Genomic DNA, 26,727 nt, shown 5'->3' on the forward strand with positions numbered 1-26,727 from the left:
AATAACTTTAATCAAAGATACATTTTAAAAATGAGATTTTTAGGATTAAGGAAGTTGCTAAATTCCTAAATTTAAATTTCTAAATTAACTAAATGACGTTTAATCTAGATTCCTTTTCTGTTCTGGATATCTTGAATTAACATGAGGTGCAGCTCTGGGATTTCTGGTTGTTTCTCTGATCTTCACACTCTGAATCTGCTGGACGTCGACTCCTTGGTAGCCGATTAGATGTTTTCCCCTCTGGAGAATGATGGACTATAGATGATTGATCCAGTACCAACAATACTGTTAGCTCTGATTTCTTAGTTCATCATTTTTTGTGTTGTTTGGAATATTGTTGTCTCTGGTTCTGGAGGGTGTCCAGTTGGAAAAATGTTTGATCTTAATGTCTTACTATCGTACAGTTTTTATGGTGCGTAACTATGTCAACAAGGTATTGTTTTTACAACTGGGATCAGGTGATTACCATTTGAAAAGCTCAAAGAGAACCTGAACTCTGACCCCAAATCCCAGAAGAGCTAAAAAGGAGAGAAGAAGGAAGCTCAGACCATCTCTTCCACCCATTATAATGGACAATGATCAAATCCCCTACTCCAACGTCTTTCTTACCATACGGTCAGACAGAGATTTAAAGAAAAGCATAAAATGCAAAGGAGATGCAAAGGAGCAGAACTGCTACCAACTGATGGTGTCATCCAGGAAATGCCCAAATACTGAGCTGTTATTTGCCATGAAAATCATGAAACTGTTATGCAGTAACCAGGTCTTCAGTCAGAAGCTATATTACAAGATTTATTACAAGATTGACTGCTTTTTAAATTAAGTATTTTTTCTTTATTTAATTTATTTGTTTATTAATTTAATTAAACTCATCTATGAAAATCAATTTATTTATCTAATTTTTTGTCATTTTGTTTTAAATATGACGGGTGTGTTCATCTATGTAATTTATCCGTTACAATTTAACATTTTAGCCCAAATTATTTCTGAATCACAATCATCCAGGCAGCTATCTTTTAGTTCAGGCGCTTCTTCGGTAGCTCTGGTTGGGGTCCTCAGTGGCGCCGCTCTTAGGGCAACAAATGTTAACAGAAACGAATAGAATTGACAAGACTATTCCGTGAAATCGGGCTTTAGGGGACTTTGGATCCTTGGACAACCAGCGATGAATCTCGAGCTGCTCGGTAAATATACGAAGAAGCATCTTTTTGTTTCTACGGCTCAGTTTTTCTGCAGCGCTTCGGTCTTGTTGTGGTTATCTTCCTCTGTTAGCCGAGGATGCTAACAGCTAAGATTCTGGTCACAGTACAAATAAAAACAATTGAAGTTGTTAACTTACGTTAAGCTGCATACACTGCACGGATAAATTAGAAACAAACTGATGAATACTTACAATGAATGTTATTCATTTTAATACAAGCAAAAACGGTCAGATAGCTACATTTAGCATCCATACATTTTTCGGTTATATTAAATCTAATGACGCCTGGAAATAGTGAGGCCATATGCTGCCAGCTGATGTAAAGCAATCAAACTATTTACAGCTTTAACGTTTGGTTACTCAGAGCGGGTTTGTTACCGTGGAAACACCAAAGTAAATGGAGCAAAACCACTTTATTTATTATGAAATGAGGCAAAGGGAGGGTATTTGTTTACCACCAGTCAAGCAAATTGATTCCAGGTTTTTCTATGGGAAGAAGATAATATCGAATAAAACATATATTAAACGAAAATAGATTGATTGAAAATAACGCGGAAAAGAAACTGTAAGACTAGACTAACAAGTAGAGGTGGGTAGTAACTATTTATATTTAGTTTAGTAACTTTTGGAATAAATGTTTAGGAGTCGTTTTACTTCATCGTACTTTTTAAAATTATTATATTATATTATTGTGAGGTACTCTTGAGTAAAATCTTTGAATACGCCACCCACTGCGGTTAAACTCACCGAATAAAGAAAAAGCTTGTTGAGGAGCAATAGAATTTATGTTAAAGTGAGACCTCTTGTTTCTACACCAGCTTTGTTGCTTAATGTTGTTTTCTATCTGCTGAGCCTGTTGATACATTTGGAGATCAATAAGCTACAACAAACAATATATATTGTTTCTGGTAGTACTTTACCCTGTCCTAACATATACACATTACCCACTGGAGGCATTCATTTCACAAGTTTAATAGTAGAAAACCAGACTTGAAGAAGTTTTCTTACTTCTAGAACTTATTTTATAATTAGTTTATTTTCATGTTTATTTTATCTTCGTTTCAAATACACCAGAGTTTGCACAAAACTTTGTATTTATGTCTTTCTGGTGTCATTTTAAAATATTAAATCAGTCGTCACAATCAGTAGCTAATACCCAAACACTTTAAACTTGAGTATAAACACAATGAAGTAGTGGTATTCATACTTTAGCACAGTTTTTGACTGCTCTATGCAGCTCTGCTATTAACTTAATTTTTTCTGTAACTGGAGAGTTTATGCTGAGATATGATCCATCTTCTATGTGTTGGTTAGGACTCAGGCATCAGTAAAATACCATTACAATAATCTATTAAAAATAAAAACATCCACAAGTTTTTCCCTTCACTAAAAAAATATTGCATCAGTGTTACAACTGGTAGGTATATTCTGGTATGTAATTGTTGTCTAAATTTTAAAAGTTAACCATCATCGTAAAGTTTGGATAACAGAGATGTCTGTGTGGTCTGTAGAAGGTCGTAACTAATCAGTTTGCCAGTTCAGTTTCCAGATTCCTGTCAAGCTAGGCCAGCCAGTGTCATGTTGATATTGTAGTTTTTACTCACATGTGATTAAATCTTGTAAATGAAATTGAAGCTGTAGAATCTACAAAGTTTCCAAATAATGAACAGAATATTTGGGACGACATTTGGGGACCTTTGCTGAGTAATTTCACACAGAAACCAGTAAAAATGTTATTTCTTATATGTTAAAGCATCACTGAAATGCTCTGATAAAAGTTTGATAAGACAGCTGTTTAAAACTCTTATTCCTTCTTTTTACATTATATTTTCCACTGAATGTTTCAGTTTGTGACGTGTCTCAGATCTCCTCATACTGTTTTTGTATATGTTGCTGTTTTGATTACTTTAACATTTAACCTGTTTTTTTTAATTTTTTATTTCTGTAGAATCGTTCGGGCAGAACTACCCAGAGGTAAGCCACCATGTTTTAATCCTCGAGCAGCTTAATGAGGGGTTAGGAATCATCTTGGTTAATATTTGTCTCCTGTAGTTGGTTAGTAGAGCGTTGTTGGCTCCATCAGCTGTGATAATTTTGGGTTTCTGTGTTCAGGAGGCAGATGGCACCCTGGACTGCATCAGCATGGCGCTCACCTGCACCTTCAACCGCTGGGGCACCCTGCTGGCCGTGGGCTGCAACGACGGCCGCATCGTCATCTGGGACTTCCTCACTCGGGGAATCGCTAAGATCATCAGCGCACACATTCACCCCGTCTGCTCCCTGTGGTGAGGCACGGCCGTTCAGGCTGCAGGTTTCCGTCACAATGAAAACGTTGTATGACAATATGAAGTAAATCGTGGTCTGATCTGTGGAAATGGAGACAGGATCTGCTGTGTCTTATGTAGATGGATTTTGTGCTGAAGTCTCATGTGAGTGTTGTATTTTTGTTGGGTCCAGTTGGAGTCGAGACGGACACAAGCTGGTGAGCGCCTCGACAGACAACATCGTCTCTCAGTGGGACGTCCTGACTGGAGACTGCGACCAGAGATTCCGCTTCCCGTCCCCCATCCTCAAGCTGCAGTACCATCCCAGAGACATGTGAGCGTCTCATCGTCTATCTCTACCCAGCAGGACAGAACCTTCATGGTTCTGACCAAACGCTGTGTGTGTTTCAGAGACAAGGTGCTGGTTTGTCCCATGAAATCAGCTCCGGTGCTGCTGACGTTATCAGACTCGAAGCACGTGGTGCTGCCTGTGGACGACGACTCGGACTTGAACGTGGTGGCGGCGTTCGACCGGCGGGGGGAATATATTTACACCGGCAACGCCAAAGGAAAGGTTGGTAAAGTGTTGGGTTATTAAAGGGTCAGGTCGTTAAGGGTGGGTATAGAGTTTAGTGGGTAAAGGGTTGAGTTGGTAAATTGGGTCAGTTAAGGGTTCGGTGGATAAATAGTTGGGTTGGATTACTAAAGAGTTGGTTCTGGATGGATGGAGGGTCAGTCTGAGACAGAGACATCACTATTATCTGTCTGGTTCCAGATTCTGGTGTTAAACACCAACACTCAGGAGCTGGTGGCGTCCTTCAGAGTTACGACCGGCACCAGTAACACCACCGCCATCAAGTCCATAGAATTCGCTCGAAAGGGCAGGTGAGGTCCAGAGGAGCTCTTGGTCCAGTCTGTCTGGTTCTATTGGGGCTCTATTGTCACATTCTGAATATTAAACGCTCTAAATGATGCTGTCGTTAAAAGTCCCCGTCTCCACCGTGTTCTCCTCCTGCAGCTGCTTCCTGATAAACACAGCCGACAGGATCATCAGGGTGTACGACGGCAGAGAGATCCTCACCTGCGGCCGGGACGGCGAGCCAGAACCCATGCAGAAGCTGCAGGATCTGGTCAACAGGTACGCGGCGCCGCTCTTAACTTGGCTGCCGTCAGGGTGTGGACTCCTAAAACGACTGTTTCCTCTCCAGGACTCCGTGGAAGCGCTGCTGCTTCTCTGGCGACGGCGAATACATCGTGGCCGGCTCGGCCCGGCAGCACGCCCTCTACATCTGGGAGAAGAGCATCGGGAACCTGGTGAAGATCCTGCACGGCACCCGAGGGGAGCTGCTGCTGGACGTGGCGGTGAGAACGATAAGCCGCCGCTTTCTGCTCCGTGTTGCTCCGAATGGTTTAATCCTGTCTCTGCTGCCCTCCAGTGGCATCCTGTTCGACCCATCATTGCCTCCATCTCCAGTGGAGTGGTGTCCATCTGGGCCCAGAACCAAGTGGTACGACAGACGTCAGCTGCAATTAGATCAGTCGACAGCTTGCCGTAGATGAGTTTCCACCTGATATTCAGTCTCACACAATCAAACCACATCCTGTTTCTGTCTCTCTCTCTCTATCTCTCTGTTGGTGCATGTGTGTGTGTATCTCTCTGTTGGTGTGTGTGTGTCTGTGTCTCTCTCTTTCTCTGTGTGTGTGTGTGTGTTTTTTGTGTAGGAAAACTGGAGCGCTTTCGCTCCAGACTTCAAAGAGCTGGATGAGAACGTTGAGTATGAGGAGCGGGAGTCTGAGTTTGACATCGAGGATGAAGACAAAAGCGAACCGGAGCAGACGGGTAACTATTGGGTCGCTGGTACTATTGAGCTCTGGGTTCTAAAGCCGCTCGTATTTTTGGTCTGGGTTTGTTTTCCCGTTTGTCTCCTTGTGGCTCAGAGGTGACCTTGGAGCTGACCTTGGTTTCCTGTTTCAGGCGCAGACGCTGCTGAGGATGAGGAGGTGGACGTGACCACGGTGGATCCTATCGTTGCTTTCTGCAGCAGGTAAACCAGCCGGATGAATCTGATTCCTCTCAGATACATGAGGGGGCTTAACAGGACTCTGAAAAGTGTGGCATGCATTTCTTTTCAGTCCCCTACACACTAAAAGCTAAGAAAATGTCTCAGATTTTCATTTATAAAAAATAGCATAAAAGCTAAAATGGTGCATAAATCATTTTCTCTCATTTTAAGTTTGTCAATCCCATGAAATCCTACTAAAGTTTACGTGAAGCTCTAATGGTGCCAGATCTGATCTCCACCAGAAAGAACCAACTATTTTGGAGTTCAAAGTTGATGACACAAATATTATCACCATTTTTCTTTCAAAACAAAAACGTAATTTACATTTTTCTTTAGAAATTTTACGTTTTTTTACCTTCATAGTCTGTCGTCCTTCTGTCATTGTGATTTATAGTCAGTTGTTTGTTTTTAAGGATGTGCACATCTTTAATTTTAATTAAATTAATTAGCATATCACATTTCAGCTGCAAGGTTCAAAGTGCTTTACGCCATGAAAAACATAATGCCGTTCCCAATTATGAAACAAGAAATAAACATTATCAAATGACGTCAAAATCATCAGACAAATTCACATCAGATTTATTGATCAGTCTTCCAGCTATTATGAACCAAAGACAAGTGTAACCAGGTGCAGCATTCAGCTTCTATATACCACAAATCTGGAACAAACTTCCTGAAAACTGCAAAACAGCTGAAACACTGAGTTCCTTTTAATCCTGTCTTAAAACTCAGCTGTTTAGAGTTGCTTTTGAAACATTGATAAACATTCTGGTGTAGTACGACCACCAGACAAAATGTTATGTTTCTATTACTGACTGTGTCTCCTATGACTTTGTATTTTTATGATGTAAAGCACTTTGAACTGCTTTGTTGCTGAAATGTGCTATACAAATAAACTTTATTGATTAATTGATTGAATGTTGACGACACACAAATATTATCACTATTTTTCTTTATAAATAAAACACTTGATTTATGGTTGTTTTTTTTTTATAGATTTTGTAGGTTCTAAAGTGAGGATCAGATGGGTTTTGGTGCGTAAAATTCAAGGAGCAGCTTTGCCCCACACTTTGATGATGAAATATCTTTATAATTAGTGTTTTTATGTTCTGTTTATGACCTGTTTATGGGTTTTCATCGGGTGAATCTTTACTCCTAACTTTCAAACCTCCTCTGCTCACATCGGAGCCGGTAAACCTTCTCCAGCTTGAAGCAGTTTTTGAGTCTCTATGTTTGTTTGTGCAGTGACGAGGAACTGGAGGACAACAAGGCCCTGCTGTACCTGCCCATCGCCCCTGAGGTCGAGGATCCAGAGGAGAACCCATTTGGGCCGCCGCCAGACACCTCGGTGCCGCCCGGCGCCCCTGAGGACGCGCTGCCAGGCGGCGGCGACAAGAAACAGCGGCAACCGTCGTCTGAAGGGGGCCCGGCCAAGAAGAAGGCCCGCACTACCACCATTGAACTGCAGGGGGTGCCCAGCGACGGTACGAAGGGCAACTACACCAGGTTCTGGTTCTGCTGAGGAGGATAAATGGGTTTCTGTTTGTTAAATTAACATTTCCTGGACTTATTTATTAAGCAATAAATAAGTTAACAGCAATATAAACTAAAATGAGTTCAGTCATTTTCATTTGTATGATTTATCTTTTTTCTCTCGCTCGTCATCCAGTGTTTGGTAGAAAAAAATCTTCAGTCTGGTGCTTTGGTCTCCACTAGCTCTATTTTTCAAATACAATTTTGTTTAGAGACTTTAGAATTCGTTTTATTTGTTTTGTTTATTTATTTTGGATATTTAAAATGTCTTCCTGTTCCAGTTTTAAATGTTCACTAGAATTTAAAGTTGATTTACCTTTGAGACTAAATGTGTCACAATAACACATTTCGCTGGATGATAAATTGTCCCAGAAGTTATTGAGATAAATGATATTGTTGTTTTGAGACCGTTTTCAAGTGATATAATGATAAATGCATAATAATGCAAGAACACATTATCACATATCAATAAATTATGAAGTATCTGTAAACATAATCGTTCTTCAAAAAATTGGCTCGTTTCATCCAGTTTGTGGTGGAAAGACAGAAAAAATAACAATAAATCAAATGGAAATGATTGAGTTTTTTTAAATTCATCATGTGATTAATTCATTTATTGTGACAGGCTTCTTGAGATGGTAAACATGCATCATTATGTTATTACCATTGTATTACTTGAAAATGGTCTCAAAACAACAATATTGTTTATCTCGGTAACTTCTGGAACAACAAAATGTGTTATTGTGACAGGCCTAGTTATTGATCATTTTAATCTGGTCTTATCCAAGAATCCAGAATGTCTCTCTTAAAGTTCCCCCAGCGTCCTGAAGGTCAGACCTTTCTTTTGTTTCCTCAGAAGTGCACCCCCTGCTGGGTGTGAAGGGGGACAGCAAGTCCAAGAAGAAGACAGCAGGTCGGCCCAAAGGCTCCAAAGGTAAAGACAAAGACTTCTCCTTCAGGCCGAAGCCCTACAAGGGCGAGCGGCCCCCGTTCCCCATGGGGCCCGAGGCCCTGAGCAGCTCTGGCCTGGGGGGAGGAGGAGGAGGAGGAGAAGGAGGGATGAAGGTCAGGGCAGAGGGGGCCCTGGCGCCAGGTAAGCCCAACCCCCCACCCCCACCTGCTGCTGCTGCTGCTGAGTGTGGCTGACCTGCTTAACAAACCCGGCCTGTTCCCAACCCCTCTGTGTGCCGCTTTTAGTCCCCGCCCCTCACCTTGAACCACCCAGCTGCCTGCTGCTCTACACCTGATTCACCTGTAAACTTGAAGATCTGCTTCAGTATCTGACTGATAGGGCTGGACAATAAATCAATAACGATATATATCCCGATAGACACGTGATTTGATAGAATATTAAATATATAGAATATTAACGGAACTCTGATCCAGAACCGCACAGCATTCTGGGAGATGTAGGCTGGGATAAAGCTGTGGATGCTCAACATCTCACTGCTAGCTAAGCTAGGTTAGTGGAATCAAGCGCTCTCACTCTTTGGTTGCCTAGCAACTCACTCATTCCTTGGTTACCTAGCAACGAGCTGCTGAGTTTAATGTCCCGCCTCTTTGCCTCATTGTTTATGAGCTACTCTTCCTGGGTTCCACCATTAAAACACTTACACACATGGAAATCATTCAGATATATATGATGGATGACAGATTTAACATACATATCAATAAAAAATGTATTACTGATCATACAAAAAGTTGATAAATACATAAAATATACATTAATTAGCCACTACCACTATAAGTATGTAACTCCTAAAAAGCTTTTGAGCTTCTTTTTAAAAATTAACTGCTGTTCAGCTTTAATTGGAGTTCCACTGTTTCATTGCTCTGTAAGTAAAGGTGCATTTAAAAAAAATTGTTTTTGCTCGAGGAATTTGAAAATGTTCTTCAACTGCAGCTCTAGTTGACATATCCTTATAACTAGTTAAAAATAAAAGACATGAATTGAAAACTGTGGATAAAACAGGAAAAGTCATTTAACTGGTTTACCAGAATTTCAGATATTAAAACTAAAAACTAATCAATAATTATCAATATGGACTGATATGAAATACTTGTATTGTGATAAGTTTTTCAGCCATATTGTCCAGCCCTACTGACTGAGAATAGGTGAAAGCTGCTGCAGCCTCTGATCCAAATGGGTTTTAGTCGGGTTCTGCTCGGTGGTTTTCCTGCAGGCGAGCTGATTGGTCCAAATGAACTTCCTGCTTGACCTTTGACCCTCCTGCTCCCTCTCCCGCCTCGCTCCGCGGGCTTTCTGTGTGACCTGCTGTGGTTCTGCTCGGGTTCTGGCTGCTGTGTCCCAGATGTCTGTCATGTTGGTATTAATGTTGGACCTGAACTCTGCAGCTTCACGTGTTTATTAAGAATCGCCTCTGCAGGCCCGGGTTTCTGATTTAGGACCAGGGTCTTCCTGTTTGACTGTTTCTGACTGAAATTCACTATATGAGATTTTTAAACAAATTTCTGTTGCAGCGTCTTCGGCTCGGCATCTTTGACCTCTGACCTCTGACCGTCCTCTGACTGTCCTCTGTATTCCTGCAGGGAGTCTGGTCTCTCAGGCGTTCAAGCAGCACAACATCGGGGGGATGGACTGATGGCGAGGAGCGCCGATCATCTCCGTCTCAGACAAATGGACTCAAACTTCATGTTGTTAACAGACTGAATGAATTTCTGCTGAGCAGATCTGAGATCAGCCTCACAGGAAATCTTCTGGACTCGGATCTCCGACCAGAACCGGGAAGCACCAGAGATCCACGTCCTCCTGTCTCTCTAGGATTCGTCTTGTATAGAAAACCTTCAAGTCCTCGTAGTCTGTTGCCCTTCCTGTTTTTATACATATTAAACTGTGTGATTTATAGTCAGTTGTTTGTTTTTTAATGATCAGGTGGTTCTGGTACACCTGAACCGTCACAGGTTCTAGACAACTCTGACGGGTTCGGAACAAACAAAATTGGTGTCAAGCGTTTGTGCAGCATAAATTTTCCATTTGTGCTGCTGTCGTTGTGAAGAAATGAATAAAAATGTTTCCAGAGGTCAACGAAAATTAATGTTGGAACTGTCACTTAAAAATGCTTCGGTGCTGAACTGTGAACATGAATAGATTAATTTTAACAAATGAAATTAATTTTGAACTAGGTCTTATTTAGGATGAAGTGGTACAACAACAAAAAAGGAACAGACGTAGTGACGTACTTTGGTTTGTGATCACTAGGGGGCGCTATTAAACTCATTGTACTTTTTAAAGACATAAAATACTTCAGAACGTGTGATAGCCATCTAATGAGTCTGTTCAAGCTAAATTTCATGACTGACAGTCATCAACACTTAAGTGTATGTCTTAAGTTTTGACTCACAAAAACAGGAAGTGTCCTAGCACCAGAATAATCACCTTCCGGTTGTCGTGTTACCTTGGAAACGGAAGCTCCGTGTGTTGTTGTGTTGCTAATCTCATTTCGTCATAATGAATCCTGAAAATTGTGAGGAAACTTTGGCTGTGCCTCTAGGAAAGGCACTAAACTCCATCCAGTGCATCAGAGACCGAGTCAGAGGTAAATATAACAAGTTATTTGTTGCGGACGGAATGAAAAAAACAAACAATAAAAAAACAATAACAGCAATTGCATGCTAATTTTCAGCTAACGTTTAAGGCCGTATGGAATGTCTCTTAAAATCCGTTTTCCTGTTTGTTTACTTCTCTGCTATTAATATATTCACGTCAACTCTTTTTATTTACCCCGACGTTGTTTTCGATTTACCGGTCGATCTACGTTCCCACCCTCATCTATGGTCATGAGTTTTGGGTCATGACCGAAAGAACGAGATCGCGGATACAAGCGACCGAAATGGGTTTTCTCCGTAGGGTGGCTGGGCTCTCCCTTAGAGATAGGGTGAGAAGCTCAGTCATCCGGGAGGGACTCAGAGTAGAGCCGCTGCTCCTTCACATCGAGAGAAGCCAGTTGAGGCTCGGGCATCTGGTCAGGATGCCTCCTGGACGCCTCCCTGGTGAGGAGTACCGGGCACGTCCCACCGGGAGGAGGGGAAGACCCAGGACACGCTGGGTAGGGTCGCTATAATTGATAGAGATATATAGATATTATTTATAATGTATAAAGGTATTGATTATGTCACCTAATTAGCTCTATGTACCTTTGTGGCCTTCTGTAGTAAATAGAAGATTAGCATAATATACGTACAATAATCTTGGTCCCATTGACTCACTCCCATTATAACATATTTCTCATATACTGTACTCCTCAAATAGCAATAAATTATTAGTCTTAAGCTACGTTCACACTGGAGTGGCCCAATTCCAATTTTTTTGTCAAATCGGACTTTTAAAATTTTTTTTTTGTCGTGGCCGTTCACACTTCCAAATATATGCGACCTGTGTGTTTTCCAATGTGAACGGGCAAACGACCTGAAAGTGTCCCGCATGCGCGGTAGAGGCCGCAATAGTGTCAGCATTCTCAGTGTTTTGCCAACCGCCATAAAAAGAAGTGCTCAGTGTTTGCAGAAGTAAACATGGATGCTAACGGTGGAGCATAGCTCACACTTTTGAAGTTGTTGCCCGATCTGAACCAGCATATCAACAACTTAATTCTCATTATAGTCCGTCATGGTTGTTGTTTTTCTTCCCGCTTGCGCATATCAGTGACGTTCAGGTCGGATGATTGCGACCTGGACGTTAGGTCACATTTGAATCGGATTCGTATGGGACATCCAAGTGGCCCGGGTCACATTACAAAAAAAATTGCATTAAGGCAAAAAAAAAAAATTGGAATTGTGTCACGTCACGCTGCAGTGTGAACACGGCAGCCTTAAACTCATATTTATTCTGTGTTTTCAGCTTCACTCAGAGACAAAATGGTAACATGTTAGAGGAGGATCTCTGCTGTCCAGTCTGTCAGGAAGTCTTTAAGGATCCGCGTGTTCTGTCATGTAGCCACAGCTTCTGTAAGGAATGTCTGAAGAACTGGTGGAGAGAGAAACCATCAAGACAGTGTCCAGTTTAGTAAGAGGAAATCTTCTGAGGCTGATCCGCCTTTAAATCTGGTTCTGAAGAACGTGTGTGAGACTTTCTTACAGCAGAGAGACCTACTTGTTCTTAAGTTGACATAAAATATATTTACAATTCCCATCATCTTTTTTCTATTTACGTACCAAAATAAAACACAAAAATATGTTTATTCTTGTCTATTTACAGAAAATGAGCGACCTGTAGCCAACTCAGAAAGCTGCTGCTTGGATTCTTGTTAAACTTTTATTAGTTTATAAATCTAATAAATTAGCCATTAAATCATTAAATGGCTTAGCAACATAATACGTGAAAGACTTGCTGTTGAGACGCAGTGGCTGTGCAAGAGGTAGAATGTGTAATGCATGGCCCCAGTCCTGAAAGCGGCGTCACGGGTTCAAATCCCTGCCTCTTGACCTTTGCCTTTTGTCTTCCCCCTCTTTCACATCACTTTCCTGTCAATCTAGGTGGCTAAAGCCAACAAATCCCTAAACTCATAAAAAGAAAAAGATCTGCTGCTGTTGTATCAGTCTACCAGACCTCTCAGGTCTTCTGGTTTTGGTCTAATCTGCATCACCAGAACCAAACATGGAGAAACAGCAGTCAGCTTTTAATGCTCCACAAATCTGGAATAAACTTCCAGAAAACTGCAAAATAGCCAAAACACTGAGTTTCTTTTAATTAAGACTAAAATCCCACCTTTTTAGATTTGTCTTTGATTAATGATAACTTTAACATTGATTAATTTATTTGATGTATATTTGACAATGATTAGTCTTGATGGGTTTTTTTTATGTCCTTTTTTAGAAATCTATTGTTGCTTGTAATTGCTTATTATGTTATGTTCTTATCATGAAATGAACTTTGAACTGGCTAGTTGCTGAAATTTAACATACAAATAAGCTTCACTTTTCTGTTTCATTTTTATTTCACCATTGTTATGTTTAAAATCAATGCTTTAGAATATTTATGTTCTTCAAGATCTTTAATTTAAATTTAGTTGCCAACGTCTCCTTCACACTTTCCTCATTCTCTCATTTTAATTTTGTTTACTGTAAACACAGTAATCAGCTGGGTTCTGCTGATCTTAACAAAGAATGAATGTTTCTGACAGACTAACTTTGAAATAAAAAACATGTCAGATGAGTGTGAAGCTGCAGGTTTGACAGGTGTAAGTTGCGCCCCCATCTTTTACACCTTAACTGAAGAAGGAAACAGGTTGAGAACAGCTTCTCTATTACAGGTTCTGTTCTGATCTGCTCAGAGAAAAGTAAAACTTGTTAATTATAGAGTTTTATAGCAGCTCAAAGGTTGAATTCTGGACTTTGGAATGAAACACACCTCAGTTGGAGCTGAACTAAAGCAGGAAACAGTTTGTGATCGTTGTTTCCTGCAGAGAGACTCCCAGACGATCAGATTCACCTTCAGACCAAACTAGCAGCTTCCTGAGTGAATCCAGGAGAGAAAGCAGGAGAGAAAAATGGAAACCCCCAACTCTGCTGCTTCAAGCTGCTCACACTGAAGGTGAGTTGGACCAAGAACACTCAGGGAAGTTAGTAGAGGAGGGAGGGAGCCGTGACTGACTGGACTTTCTGTGTTTTCAGCTTCACTCAGAGACAAAATGGCTTCCATGTTAGAGGAGGATCTCTGCTGTCCAGTCTGTCAGGAAGTCTTTAAGAATCCGGTTGTTCTGTCATGTAGCCACAGCTTCTGTAAGGAATGTCTAAAGAACTGGTGGAGAGAGAAACCATCAAGACAGTGTCCAGTTTGTAAGAGGAAATATTCAAAGGCGGAACCACCTATAAACTTGGCTCTGAAGAACCTGTGTGAGACTTTCTTACAGCACAGAGATCAGAGAGCTTCAGAGGATCTCTGCAGTCTGCACTCTGAGAAACTCAAACTCTTCTGTCTGAACCATCTAAAACCAATTTGCTCCATCTGCAGAGGTTCAGAAAAACACACCAACCACAGATTCAGACCCATCGATGAAGCTGCTCAGCAACACAAGAAGAAACTTCAGGAAACTCTGGAACCTTTAAAGAAGAACCTGGAGCTGAAGAAGAAAGTTAAAAAGAAGTTTTATTGGACAACAGAACACCTGAAGGTCCAGGCCCGACACACAGAGAGGCAGATTGTTGAGCAGTTTAAGAAGCTTCATCAGTTTCTAGCAGAGGAAGAGGAGGCCAGGCTGGCTGCACTGAGGGAGGAAGAGGAGCAGAAGAGAGGGATGATGAAGGAGAAGATGGAGGCTCTGAGCAGAGAGATAGCAGCTCTTTCAGACACAGTCAGAGCCACAGAGGAGGAGCTGAGAGCTGCAGACGTCTCATTCCTGCACAACTACAAGGCTGCAGTGGAAAGAGTCCAGCGCTGCCCCCTGCTGGAGGATCCACAGCTGCCCTCAGGAGCTCTGATAGACCAGGCCAAACATCTGGGCAACCTGGCCTTCAACATCTGGAGCAACATGAAGAACATGGTGACCTACAATCCGCTGGTTCTGGACCCAAACACGGCTCATCCAGGACTCCACCTGTCTGGAGATCTGACCACTTTGACTGTAGGAGACGAACAGCAGCTTCCTGATAATCCAGAGAGGTTTGGTACCTGGTGTTCTGTCCTGAGCTATGGGGGTTTTAACTCAGGGAACCACAGCTGGGATGTTGATGTTGGAGACAGTGAATACTGGAGACTTGGTGTGATACCAGAATCTGTCCAGAGGAAGGGAATCATACAGTCTGGATGGTTGGCTATATGGTTTTATGAAGGTAAATATAAAGCAGAGTTTCCACCAGCTCCTCCAACGTTTCTCTCAGTCCAGAAGAAACTCCAGAGGATCAGAGTGAATCTGGACTGGGACGGAGGAAAGCTGTCGTTCTCTGATCTGGATACTAACACACACATACACACTTTCAGACACACCTTCACTGACAAGATGTTTCCATATTTCAGCACTTGGAATAAAATAAAACTCTTACCGATGAAGATCTCAGTGATCAAACAGCAGCTCTGAGGTTCTCAACATGAAGAACAAAAGTCCAAATGAAACCTTATTGATCAGATTAAAACTGGTCTGATGTTCTGGTTCTTGACTCTATAACTGGATGTTGGACTTCTTGACCAACTGGGCATCTTTATCTGTCCTATTGAACACTGAGACTCCTCAGGGTTGTGTCCTCGGCCCACTGAGATGGTAACTGCTCAGAGGAAGTTGTTAGAAATTATTTCTGGAAATTTGTGTCTCCCTCTTTTCTCATCATGAGTTCTGCAGGATCCAGACCTGAATGTTGAATGTTTGTGATTTTCTGTTAAATCTGGAATATGACTCCTCCACAATATAAAGGACAATAGTGAAGTTTGAGCTCTCCCTCATTCTTTAAAGAGACAGTAATCATTCTGTATGTAAACTTCTGGGCTTGAAGACTTTCATGTAAATATCTTACAGATTCTTTCATTATCATTTAGCAAATAGAAATTATTTTGGTTATTCTAAACTGAAACAAGAAAACTTTGGTTCTGATTCAGTGTGGATTATGGAGTACCTCAAGGTTCAATTTTAGGCCCTTTTTTTATTTATTTTTTGTTTGCATAAGAAAATCAATATCTCTTTTCACTGCTTTGCTGATGATGTGCACGTATACCGTAATTTACGCACTATAAGGCGCACCTAAAAACCTTCAATTTTCTCAAAAGCTGACAGTGCGCCTTATAATCCGGTGCGCCTTATATATGGACCAATATTGAGCCACAGCAGGTCTCGCAACTACGGTAAGCAGCCGCCGACTTTATTTTCCCCCGTAGAAGAAGAAGCGCGCGGTGCACGCTGGGTTTTGTGTAAAGACCCCAAAATGGCTCCTATTAAGAGACACGCTTATGACGCAAAGTTTAAACTCAAGGCGATCAGTCACGCAGTAGAACAAGGGAACAGAGCAGCAGCGAGAGAATTTAACATGAACGACTCAGTGGTGTGGAAGTGGATATATATTGTGATTGCACTAACGTTTGATTTACTGTAACAGTATCAGACTGTTTTTTAATTGAATATTTTTATTGGTTTTCAACAAAGTAGATTAACAACCCAAACATTCACATCCACACATCCGTTAAAAAAAAAAAAAAAAAAAAAAAAAAGGGAAGGTTGACTTAGTTAGTTTCATGCTGGGTTGACTGATTGGCTGGACGTCCCTCAATGTGACACAAGAGTGGTCGCCATACTTTGTAAAATTTGTCCACAGAGCCCTGCCCAGCATATCTCTGCTGTTCAACTTTGAGATTTGAAAGCAAGTCCTTAATCCATTGTTTATAGGAGGGGGGTGCCTCTTTTTTCCATGATAGAAGTATGAGTCGACGAGCAACCAATGTGGAAAAGGCTACAGCTGAAGCTTGTCGGGTGGACACACAACATGTCCGAGGAACAACCCCAAATATTGCAGAAAAAGGATTCGGCGGAATATTAATATTCCAAGATTTCGACAGGGTCTTAAAGATAGTTCTCCAGAAGGTCTGCAGTTTTTGGCATTCCCAAAACATATGGCCAAGAGTGCCTTTCTCGCTTTTACATCTTGGGCACGCTTCATTCAATCCTGGAAACAACTTTGCGAGTTTACTATTTGACAAATGAAGTCTATGAACCACCTTAAATTGTATTAAACCATGTCTGATACATATTGATGAATCATGAATAAGCCTTGTTGCCTGCTGCCACTCCACCTCAGTTATTCTCAATCTCAACTCCAGCTGCCACTGTTCTTTAATTTTGTCTAATGAGGGTGCAGCCGCTGTATGAATTAATGCGTATACCTTCGATGTGGCCCCTCTCTTCTTGGGGTCCACCTCCAGGCACCCATCAATCCAATTGGAGTCTGGAGTTTGGAGCGTCTGTGAGAAGTGTTTTTTAACAAAACTTCGCAACTGCAGATACCTAAAAAAGTTCGAAGAAGATAGGCTAAATGAATTCTGCAGCTGTTGAAAGGACATAAAATGCCCATCTTTGAACAGGTCTCCCACAGTGCTTATCCCTTTATTTGCCCAGGCATGGAAAGCAGAGTCAATTAGAGAAGGCGGGAACAAGGCATTCATTGATATAGGCGCTGCTAGGAGACCTTGTTTTCGTTTGAAATGGATCCTAAGCTGTTCCCAGATCTTAATTACCCCTAAGGTAACTGGGTTAATTGTAATTAGTCGTTTATCAAGTGGCAGTGGCGAGCAAACAACTGAGGCCAACGAACCAGATTTACAAGAGTTTTGTTCCATCAGTGACCAAATGGGCACCGCCTCATTTTCTGCTGGCTTAAACCAGAAACAAAGTTTAGAGACATTAGCAGCCCAATAAAAGTGCATATAATTCGGCATGGCCAGTCCTCCCTCCTCCCGTCGCCTCTCCAAAAACTCTTTTCTGATACGAGGAATCTTTTTATTCCAAATGTACATTGAGGTTATCTTGTCTAGCTTTTTAAAAAATGATTTAGGAATAAATATTGGAATTGCCTGAAAAAGGAATAACAGTTTAGGCATTATAACCATTTTAACTGAATTTATCCTTCCTGCCAGAGACAGAGGGAGAGATGACCAGTGTTCCATATCCTGTTTAAACTGATTGAAGGCAGTAATAAAGTTATGTTTGAATAGATCTTTATAATTTCTGGTTATATTCACTCCTAAATACGTGAATTTGTCAGAACTCACTGTAAACGGAAGAGAGTTTTGGGGCATCTTGCTCGCTCTATCACCGACAGGAAAAACAAGGCATTTTGTTCTATTAATCAAGTATCCCGATATCTTCCCAAATTCCTCAATGCACTTTATAACGTTAGGCATGGATTTGCATGGGTCAGCCAGAAAGAGAAGGAGGTCATCGGCATACAATGAAACAGTGTGGATTTGTCCTGCTCTACTAATTCCCATCACCCCTGGATCATTCCTGAGTGCAACAGCTAGAGGTTCTATGGCTACGTTAAATAGCAGGGGGGATAAGGGGCATCCCTGTCTCGTCCCGCGAGAAAGAGGAAAATAATCTGACACCATATTATTTGTCCGAACTGCAGCCAGTGGAGATCTATAAACAAGTTCTATCCACGAACGAAAACACGGCCCAAACCCAAAATGTTCAAGAGCCTTCACCAAGTAGTTATGCTCAATTCTATCAAAAGCTTTGTGAGCATCTAATGACATGATGACCTCTGGCACAATATCTCCGCCTGGTAAATACATTATATTGAACAAACGGCGTAGATTACTATAAAGTTGTCTGCCCTTCATGAACCCAGTTTGGTCCTGGTGAATAATCTTATCTAGCACTTTCTCCAATCTGTCCGCCAGAGTCCTAGTGAGTATTTTGTAGTCACAACAGAGTAGGCTTATAGGACGGTAAGATTCGCATATGAGTGGATCTTTATCTTTTTTGAGCAGTACGGATATATTAGCCTGTGTCATTGTAGGTGGGAGAGCCTTCTTTCTAAATGCTTCTGTATAGACGTTACATAGGTGGGGCAAAAGCTTGGCAGAGAAGCATCTGTAAAACTCGATCGGGAAGCCATCAGGGCCTGGAGATTTTCCCGTTCTCATTTTCTGAATTGCCTGGTCAATTTCTACCAGTTGTATGTCCCCTTCAATAGTAGCCCTGTCTGACTCTTGCAACGTAGGCAACCTCAAATGCTTGAAAAAGTTATGTATCATGTTTGGATCTGGACTGACCGAAGAATATAATTCTTTATAAAATGACACAAACTGCATATTAATCTTCTTTTGGTCCGTAGTTATCTCCCCTCCCTCCTCTTTGAGAGCTGAAATGGATCTTGCTGCAGACTTTTGTTTTAGCTGATGACTTAACATCCTACCTGCTCTTTCACCGTGCTCAAAGTGTTGTTGATTCAGGTTTAGTTGCATCTCTATTGCTTTTTCATTCATAAGGAGATCAAATTCTGCTTGAAGGAGAGCTCTCTCTTCCCAGCAGATGTCTGACGCTGCGGATGCCTGACACTGGTCGATAATTTTAAGCCTGTCACTAATTTCAGACATGCGTTGGAGCTTATTTTTTTTGTCGTTTGCGCTGTAAGAGATAATTTGCCCTCTAATGTATGCCTTAAATGTTTCCCACAGTGTTCCATAGCTAATGTCCGGAGAGCTGTTAATCTCAAAAAATATATCTATGTGAGTGTTAATGTAATCCACAAATTTTTGTTCTGTCAATAGTCTGGCATTAAACCTCCAGATTTTTCGAGGTGTTATGTGGCCAGTAAAATGCATTTTCATTATAACAGGACTGTGGTCTGAAATGACTATGGCTTCATTGTCAACTGAAGCCACCATATGCATGAGTTTCTGGTCCAATAAGAAGTAGTCGATTCTTGAATAGGACTTGTGTGGGGGGGAGAAAAATGAGAACTTTTTCAAGGTTGGATTTTTGACTCTCCAAGGATCAGCAACGCCGTACGTCCGCATGAATAAGTTGATGCAATGAGCTGCTTTGTTGCTCAATTGGCCAGTCCTCTGTATCAGATTTGATCGGTCAATAGAAGAGTCCAGAACACAATTAAAATCCCCGCCTATGATTATATTGTGCGAGTCCAAGCATGGGAGGAGCGAAAACAAGTTTTTGAAGAATTGCATATCATCCCAATTTGGAGCATAAATATTAGCAAGAACAACAGGAATATTGAATAGATTACCTTGTACAATAATGAAGCGACCATCCCTATCTCTGATGACGGAAGTTTCCTCAAAAGAGACATCCCTGTGTATAAGGATAGCTACCCCCCGGCCTCTAGCATTAAAGTTAGAATGATATATCTGGGTGAAACCTCCTCTCTTAAGCCTGTTATGTTCTTTGTTTAACAGATGCGTTTCTTGCAAATATGCTATCTTGGTCTTCAACTTATCAAGGTGTATAAATACTTTGTTTCTTTTAATTATATTATTGAGACCCCTCACATTCCAGCTAACCCATGCCACTCCTGGTTCAAACCTATTGCAAACACTCATAACTCTTTGAATTGATAGAGTTGTAAAGCCATCTTGTTTGTTTGTCAAATCTCAGCTCAGTGTCCCACGCAACAAAAGCAGTCAACCATATAAAACAGAGTAAATACACAGAATATAATAAAGGATGTGTGGAATTAAACAAACCAAAGAACACAGTCACAAACCTCAAACTCCATAACTCTTGGAACACAAAAACTGACGTATTCATGATCCCTCTCCCGCAGATCCAAAATAAAACATTAAATCTCAAGAACAGGAAGGGTGGGAAGGGAGCTCCGTGTGAGCTTCCCACCGGGTCCCGGTATTTACAGTTTCTACACCCGTAAGTGTATCCGCTTACCATGACAGCCTGGACCCGACTGGACCCCCATTGATTGAAAGAAAGAACAAAACCCCTCAACTGTGCAGCGGTCATGCTCGTCCGACCCGGGCGGTACTCATTTCCCCGAAGAGAGCTTTGTGGATATGAACTCTTTTGCTTTTAAAGGGTCTTTGAAGCGATGCTCTTCACCCTCCGGGGTGGTGATCCTGAGCGTAGCCGGAAAAAGAAGGCCATACCGGACACGCTCAAGACCCCGCAGGAGAGACCTGACCTCGTTAAAAGCTGCACGTTGTTTACTGACAGCCATAGTATAATCAGGGAGAACCAAGATCTTGTCGCCGTCCTTGGTGGTAAGTTGTTTACTCCCTGTTGCTTTCCTCAAAATAGCCTCCCTCTCGTTGAAGTAGTGGCATTTGATCACGATGGCTCGCGGAGGCGCGTCTCCGCTGACTGGTTTACCGCGCAGAGTGCGGTGTGCCCGGTCCAGGAGTGGAGTCGAAGCAAGCTGTAATGTCTCCTTCAGAAGTTCAGCCACAAAGCCAGACATAAGCTTCCCCTCTTCACGCCCCTCTTTTACACCCACGATACGCAGATTGCATCGACGGGACCTGGCCTCCAGGTCCTCGCAGCGAATTTTCAGGGTTGCTAGCTCTTGTTTCATGGCCGATATGTCTACCTCCATAGCATGGATCGAATCCGAGTGGGTCGCAGTAGCAGTCTCAAGTTCCGCAACGCGGCCCATGGTGTCATCAATTTTGGATTCTATCTTTCCCAGTGCACATTGTAATTCTTGAAGTTTATCTGTGTGAACCTTAGCCGTAGTTGTTAGCGTGGCCATCAGTTCACCGCGCAGTCCACCAATAGCAGTTAGCACTTCGTCATGGCCGCTAGCATTAGCTTCTTGGGGTTCGATTTGGGGATTACGATGTTTGGGCATTTTGCTGGTGTATGCCTACCTTTTTGCTCCCTTAAGAAGTAATGTTCTTAGTCTGATGCAAGACCAGCGCTGAAATTGAGTTAATTTGTGCCAAAATTGAGGGTCCAGTCGGAGCTCAGATCAACGTGTCCTCACATGGCTCTGCTCAAACCGGAAAATCATCAGACTGTTTTTTACGTGTTTATTGAATCCAGGAAAAGTTTCCCTCTACTATATGTTATACCTTGCTGTTGTTAAAAGATAAACTGTGTCACAAAAATACCACGTCGCTTACTTTACCTCGGGGAAAATAATAAAACAGCTGTTTATTCATTTTGGGAACGGACGGAGTTTTCAGAACGCTGGTTTGTAATTTATTAGTAAAGTTTGACTGACCTATTTGACTGTTTTGTTGACATTCCCTTTAGCGCAGTTCCATCTAATGGATGCATAACGTAACCCCAGCCTCTACTGTAGCGTCTATTCTATGCGCCTTATAATGCGGTGCGCCTTATAGTGCGGAAAATATGGTACATGTCACTCAAGAAACTACATAAGGATGATTCCCTACAGTCTGTAACAGATTGCTTAACAGAAGTTAGCCAATGGATGAACCACAATTCTCTTCACTTAAATCAAAATAAAGTTATTTTGTTTGGCCTTATCAGTCAACCTGATAAAATTATTGGTTCCCTTGGCTCCTTTTATCAATCTTCCGTTAAGAATCTTGGTGTCATTTCTGATTGTTGTCTTAAATTGGATAAGCAGGTGAGCTGTCATGAAATCAAACTTTTTTTTCATCTGCGCCTTCTAGCAAAGGTTATATCTAGCTTTTGTCTCAAAGACTTTGAGACACTTATCCATGCCTTCATCACTACACGTTTAGACTATTGCAACTCATTATACAAAAATATGGACCAATTGTCTTTACATGATCTCCAAATAATTAAAAATGCTGCAGCTGGACTTGGAACCCGGTATCGAGAGCACATAACACCAGTATTGCCAGTTTCTTATCGGATTGATTTTAAATTTTTTTGACTGGTTTTTAAAGCTTTACATGGCCTAGCCCCAGCTTATCTTCAAGACCTTTTTCACAACCATTTTGTTTCTAGAATACTTCTGTCAAATAATATGTTGCTCACAGATGAATAACCAGGGTTGTTAAACAGATACAAGCAATAATTCACATTTTTATTTTTATTGTGCCATGTATATTATTCTGAGACTTTTTGTTGGTAGAGTCTTATATATAGGAAAAAATATGGTTAAACTATTTAGTCTTCCAAGGCGGAAATTTTTCTTCAACTCTAAAATGATAAAATAAAACTCATTCATAGAATCACAATATCAACCATTGGTGAATAGAGCAAAACACTTAGCATGCTACAGGTAAATGTTATCATCTAGTTTGGCTAAGAATAATTATTGCACTGTCAATAAATTACTTTTAACAGATGTTCTATAGTTACCAGAGGAACACAATAACGCCTTCATGAGCTCAAACTATTACCAACTATTTTACCTGCCATTGAAAGTTTTCTTAAAAGATTGTTTGTTAGTCTGCAGGTCATGTGACCAAACCAGCTGAAAAGATGAAAAGTTAAAACACTCAACAGTTAAAACTTGAGATGATAAGTTTTAACATTTTAAAAATGTTAAAACATTTTTAACATGTTTTAAAAATGTTAAAAAATTTTAACAACTAGAGATTTACGCAACCTCTAATTAGGTAACCCCAAGATCACTGGGTCTTCTTAAAAGATAGAGTCTCTGAAAACATTTCTTAAAAATATAGACAGTGTTTTCAGCAAAATTGAGCTGACTGTCCAGGAATGACCCAAGGTATTTAAAATTTACCACAGTTTCAACAGGTTGGCCATCGAGTGAAACTGGAACCACTTTCAGGTTTTGTTTATGTCATTTAATTAGCTCTACTTCCTAAAGGAAATGAAAAGGTATGCTGTTATGTGAGGGACTTTAACTTTTACGGTTCCAGTAATGCCAGAAATAATAATAAATAATAAAGAATTTGTGGTATTCTGATTTAGTAATGTAATTATATTAGTTGTGTTACCACCCCCACGCCACTAGAGGCAGTAGCAGGCCCGAAAAGATACAACTAAGGTGCAGATTTAGAAGTACACAGAAAGCTACGGAATTTGTTAAAAACTGTAAGCTGGTGGCGTAGCGGTTAGCGCGACCCGTATTTGGAGGCCTTGAGTCCTCGACGCGGCCGTCGCGAGTTCGACTCCCGACGATATTTGCCGCATGTCTTCCCCCCTCTCCTTCCCCGTTTCCTGTCAGCCTACTATCATTTAAGGGACACTAGAGCCCACAAAAGACCCCCTGGAGGGGTAAAAAAAAAAAGTGTAAGCTGCGCTGAAGTAAATAAAAGAGCGAAGTTCAAAAACATACTGAGAGTGAAACGCCTTCCTAAAAATGAAGATATATCACAGATTTTAAAACATAAAAAATAAAAACGGGAGACCGCGGATAATATAGGAAATAGCGCCCCCTTCACTTCCGGAGTGCAATGGTCCCATTTCCAAATAAGGTATGAGACTGACAGCGGTCCGTCCCCGCCCCTTTCTGTTTGCTGCAGCGAGGTGTGTTTGCTTCTGCCTGGCTGCCTGGCTGCGTCACAGAACCTTGCTTTGGCAACACTAATAGCCGTCCTGCCAGAACAATATTTAGGGACCAAAAATAAAAGCAGTATAAAACAGAAATACCCCTGCTGCAATGCAAAGGCGATAACAGACATGTCAATTCAACAAAAAGGTGTTTTGAGAAGGTTCATAAGAAAAATGAAAAATAAACAAATAAATAAAATTAACTCAGCTACATTTCCTGATTTCTTCAGAGTAAAACAGATGCAGCATTTAGGACAGTTTATCGTTCATTATTACGTTTTTTTCCCCTAAAATGTGCAGAGATTAATGTTTCTGACAGACTCACTTTAGAATGAAAACCGTTTGTTTTGGGTGAAGCAGGAAGCTCCGCCCCCAACATCTACTGCCTGAACTGAAACAGCAAGCTGGGTGGGAATTGTTTTACTGTCTTTTTTTACAAGGTCTGTTCAGATCTCTGGAGAGAAAAGTAAAAACGTGAGCTTTAGAGCAGGTTTAATTCTGAACTTTGGGATGAAACACACCTCAGTTGGAGCTGAACTAAAGCAGGAAACAGTTTGTGATCGTTGTTTCCTGCAGAGAGACTCCCAGACGATCAGATTCACCTTCAGACCAAACTAGCAGCTTCCTGAGTGAATCCAGCTGCAGGAGAGAAAAGTGGAAACCCCCAACTCTGCTGCTTCAAGCTGTTCACACTGAAGGTGAGTTGGACCAAGAACACTCAGGGAAGTTAGTAGAGGAGGGAGGGGAGCCGCGACTGACTGGACTTTCTGTGTTTTCAGCTTCACTCAGAGACAAAATGGCTTCCATGTTAGAGGAGGATCTCTGCTGTCCAGTCTGTCAGGAAGTCTTTAAGGATCCTCTTGTTCTGTCATGTAGCCACAGCTTCTGTAAGGAATGTCTGAAGAACTGGTGGCGAGAGAAACCATCAAGAGAGTGTCCAGTTTGTAAGAGGAAATCTTCTAAGGCTGATCCGCCTTTAAATCTGGTTCTGAAGAACCTGTGTGAGACTTTCTTACAGCAGAGCGATCAGAGACTTTCAGAGGATCTCTGCTGTCCAGTCTGTATAAAAGTCTTTAAGGATCCTGTTGTTCTGTCATGTAGCCACAGCTTATGTAAGGAGTGTCTGAAGAGCTGGTGGAGAGAGAAACCAGCAAGAGAGTGTCCAGTTTGTAAGAGGAAATCTCCAAAGGCTAATCCGCCCATAAGTCTGGTTCTAAGGAACCTCTGTGAGACTTTCTTACAGCAGAAAAATCAGAGACTTTCAGAGGGTCTCTGCAGTCTGCACTCAAAGAAACTCAAACTCTTCTGTCTGGATCATCAAGAACTGCTGTGCTCAGTCTGTAGAGATTCAGAAAAACACATCAACCACAGATTCAGACCAATCCGGGAAGCTGCTCAGGATCACAGAGAGAATCTGAAAATATCTCTGGAGATTTTAAAGAAGAAACTGGAGCTCAGAAAGAAAGTTAAAGAGAAGTTTGATCAGACAGCAGAACACATGAAGGTCCAGACCCGAAACACAGGGAGGCAGATTGTTGAGCAGTTTAAGAAGCTTCATCAGTTTCTAGCAGAGGAAGAGGAGGCCAGGCTGGCTGCACTGAGGGAGGAAGAGGAGCAGAAGAGAGGGATGATGAAGGAGAAGATGGAGGCTCTGAGCAGAGAGATAGCAGCTCTTTCAAACACAGTCAGAGCCACAGAGGAGGAGCTGAGAGCTGCAGACGTCTCATTCCTGCACAACTACAAGGCTGCAGTGGAAAGAGTCCAGCGCTGCCCCCTGCTGGAGGATCCACAGCTGCCCTCAGGAGCTCTGATAGACCAGGCCAAACATCTGGGCAACCTGGCCTTCAACATCTGGAGCAACATGGAGACCATGGTGACCTACAATCCTCTGGTTCTGGACCCAAACACGGCTCATCCAGGACTTCACCTGTCTGAAGATCTGACCAGTTTGACTCCAGGAGAGGAACAGCAGCTTCCTGATAATCCAGAGAGGTTTGAGGTCGAGTGGTCGGTCCTGAGCTCTGAGGGCTTTAACTCAGGGAACCACAGCTGGGATGTTGATGTTGGAGACAGTGAAGGATGGATGCTTGGTGTGTTAGCAGAGCTTGTCCAGAGGAAGGGACTTTTAGAGTTTGGGTTGTTGGTTATGTTGTTTATTGATGGTGAATACGAAGCATTTTCTCCACCAGCTCCTCCAACGTTTCTCTCAGTCCAGAAGAAGATCCAGAGGATCAGAGTGAATCTGGACTGGGACGGAGGAAAGCTGTCGTTTTCTGACCTGGATACTAACACACACATACACACCTTCACACACACCTTCACTGACAAGGTGTTTCCATACTTCAGCACTGCTGAAGTAAAACTCTTACCGATGAAGATCTCAGTAATCAAACAGCAGCTCTGAGGTTTTCAGCATGAAGAACAAAAAGTCCAAATTATTTCAGTTGTGAGAAATTATTTCTGGAAATATGCGTCTCCCTCTTCTTTCATCTTGAGCCGGGTTCTACAGAATCCAGACCTGAATGTTGAATGTTTGTGATTTTCTATTTAATCTGGAATATGACTCCTCAACAATATAAAGGACAATAGTGAAGTTTGAGCTCTCCCTCATTCTTTAAAGAGACAGTAATCATTGTGTATGTAAACTTCATGTCTCACAGACATTCATACAGTATATTTAAACGTTTGGTTGAATGTTTATCTTGGTAAACACTGCATTATGAGAAATATCTTACTTAAAATAAATTTTATGTCACGTAAATATGCGTTGTTGTTTTTTTTTTTTACCAAAATGTCTC

The 26,727-nt window shown here is 41.6% G+C and overlaps 3 protein-coding genes across 4 annotated transcripts; all 3 read left to right on the forward strand.

Moving 5' to 3' along the window:
* Positions 1-1,028: 1,028 nt before the first annotated feature.
* On the forward strand, positions 1,029-9,931 carry rbbp5 (retinoblastoma binding protein 5). Of its 2 annotated transcripts, none has more exons than XM_032550373.1 (14): positions 1,029-1,184; positions 3,150-3,175; positions 3,314-3,486; positions 3,659-3,799; positions 3,877-4,039; positions 4,241-4,350; positions 4,484-4,603; positions 4,674-4,827; positions 4,902-4,973; positions 5,188-5,305; positions 5,441-5,510; positions 6,774-7,012; positions 7,918-8,154; positions 9,612-9,931. In XM_032550373.1, exons 1-14 carry the CDS (start codon positions 1,166-1,168, stop codon positions 9,662-9,664), a joined length of 1,695 nt encoding a protein of 564 aa, XP_032406264.1. In that variant the 5' UTR covers positions 1,029-1,165; the 3' UTR covers positions 9,665-9,931. The 2 variants fall into 2 exon arrangements, with proteins under 2 accessions (XP_032406264.1, XP_032406265.1); XM_032550374.1 differs by having other exon boundaries at positions 7,918-7,995.
* A 3,626-nt stretch (positions 9,932-13,557) lies between these two features.
* Positions 13,558-15,757, forward strand: LOC116709810 (nuclear factor 7, ovary-like). Its single transcript, XM_032548462.1, has 2 exons — positions 13,558-13,608; positions 13,689-15,757. Exon 2 carries the CDS (start codon positions 13,706-13,708, stop codon positions 15,089-15,091), a length of 1,386 nt encoding a protein of 461 aa, XP_032404353.1. The 5' UTR covers positions 13,558-13,608; positions 13,689-13,705; the 3' UTR covers positions 15,092-15,757.
* An 8,515-nt stretch (positions 15,758-24,272) lies between these two features.
* LOC116710974 (nuclear factor 7, ovary-like) lies at positions 24,273-26,690 on the forward strand. The gene is made up of 2 exons (XM_032550324.1): positions 24,273-24,627; positions 24,709-26,690. The coding sequence occupies exon 2, from the start codon at positions 24,726-24,728 to the stop codon at positions 26,331-26,333; it is 1,608 nt and encodes a 535-aa protein (XP_032406215.1). The 5' UTR covers positions 24,273-24,627; positions 24,709-24,725; the 3' UTR covers positions 26,334-26,690.
* Positions 26,691-26,727: the final 37 nt, after the last annotated feature.

The sequence above is a fragment of the Xiphophorus hellerii genome, chromosome 20 (assembly GCF_003331165.1).
Source record: "Xiphophorus hellerii strain 12219 chromosome 20, Xiphophorus_hellerii-4.1, whole genome shotgun sequence".
Taxonomy (NCBI): Eukaryota; Metazoa; Chordata; class Actinopteri; order Cyprinodontiformes; family Poeciliidae; genus Xiphophorus; species Xiphophorus hellerii.

Bases quoted from the DNA above. Each gene is read 5' to 3' on its own strand.
- LOC116709810 (XM_032548462.1), top strand. From the start codon at position 13,706: ATGGCTTCCATGTTAGAGGAGGATCTCTGCTGTCCAGTCTGTCAGGAA.
- LOC116710974 (XM_032550324.1), top strand. From the start codon at position 24,726: ATGGCTTCCATGTTAGAGGAGGATCTCTGCTGTCCAGTCTGTCAGGAA.
- rbbp5 (XM_032550373.1), top strand. The intron at 3,800-3,876 runs GTGAGCGTCTCA...TGTGTGTTTCAG, and splicing joins CAGTACCATCCCAGAGACAT to AGACAAGGTGCTGGTTTGTC. The intron at 8,155-9,611 runs GTAAGCCCAACC...GTATTCCTGCAG, and splicing joins AGAGGGGGCCCTGGCGCCAG to GGAGTCTGGTCTCTCAGGCG.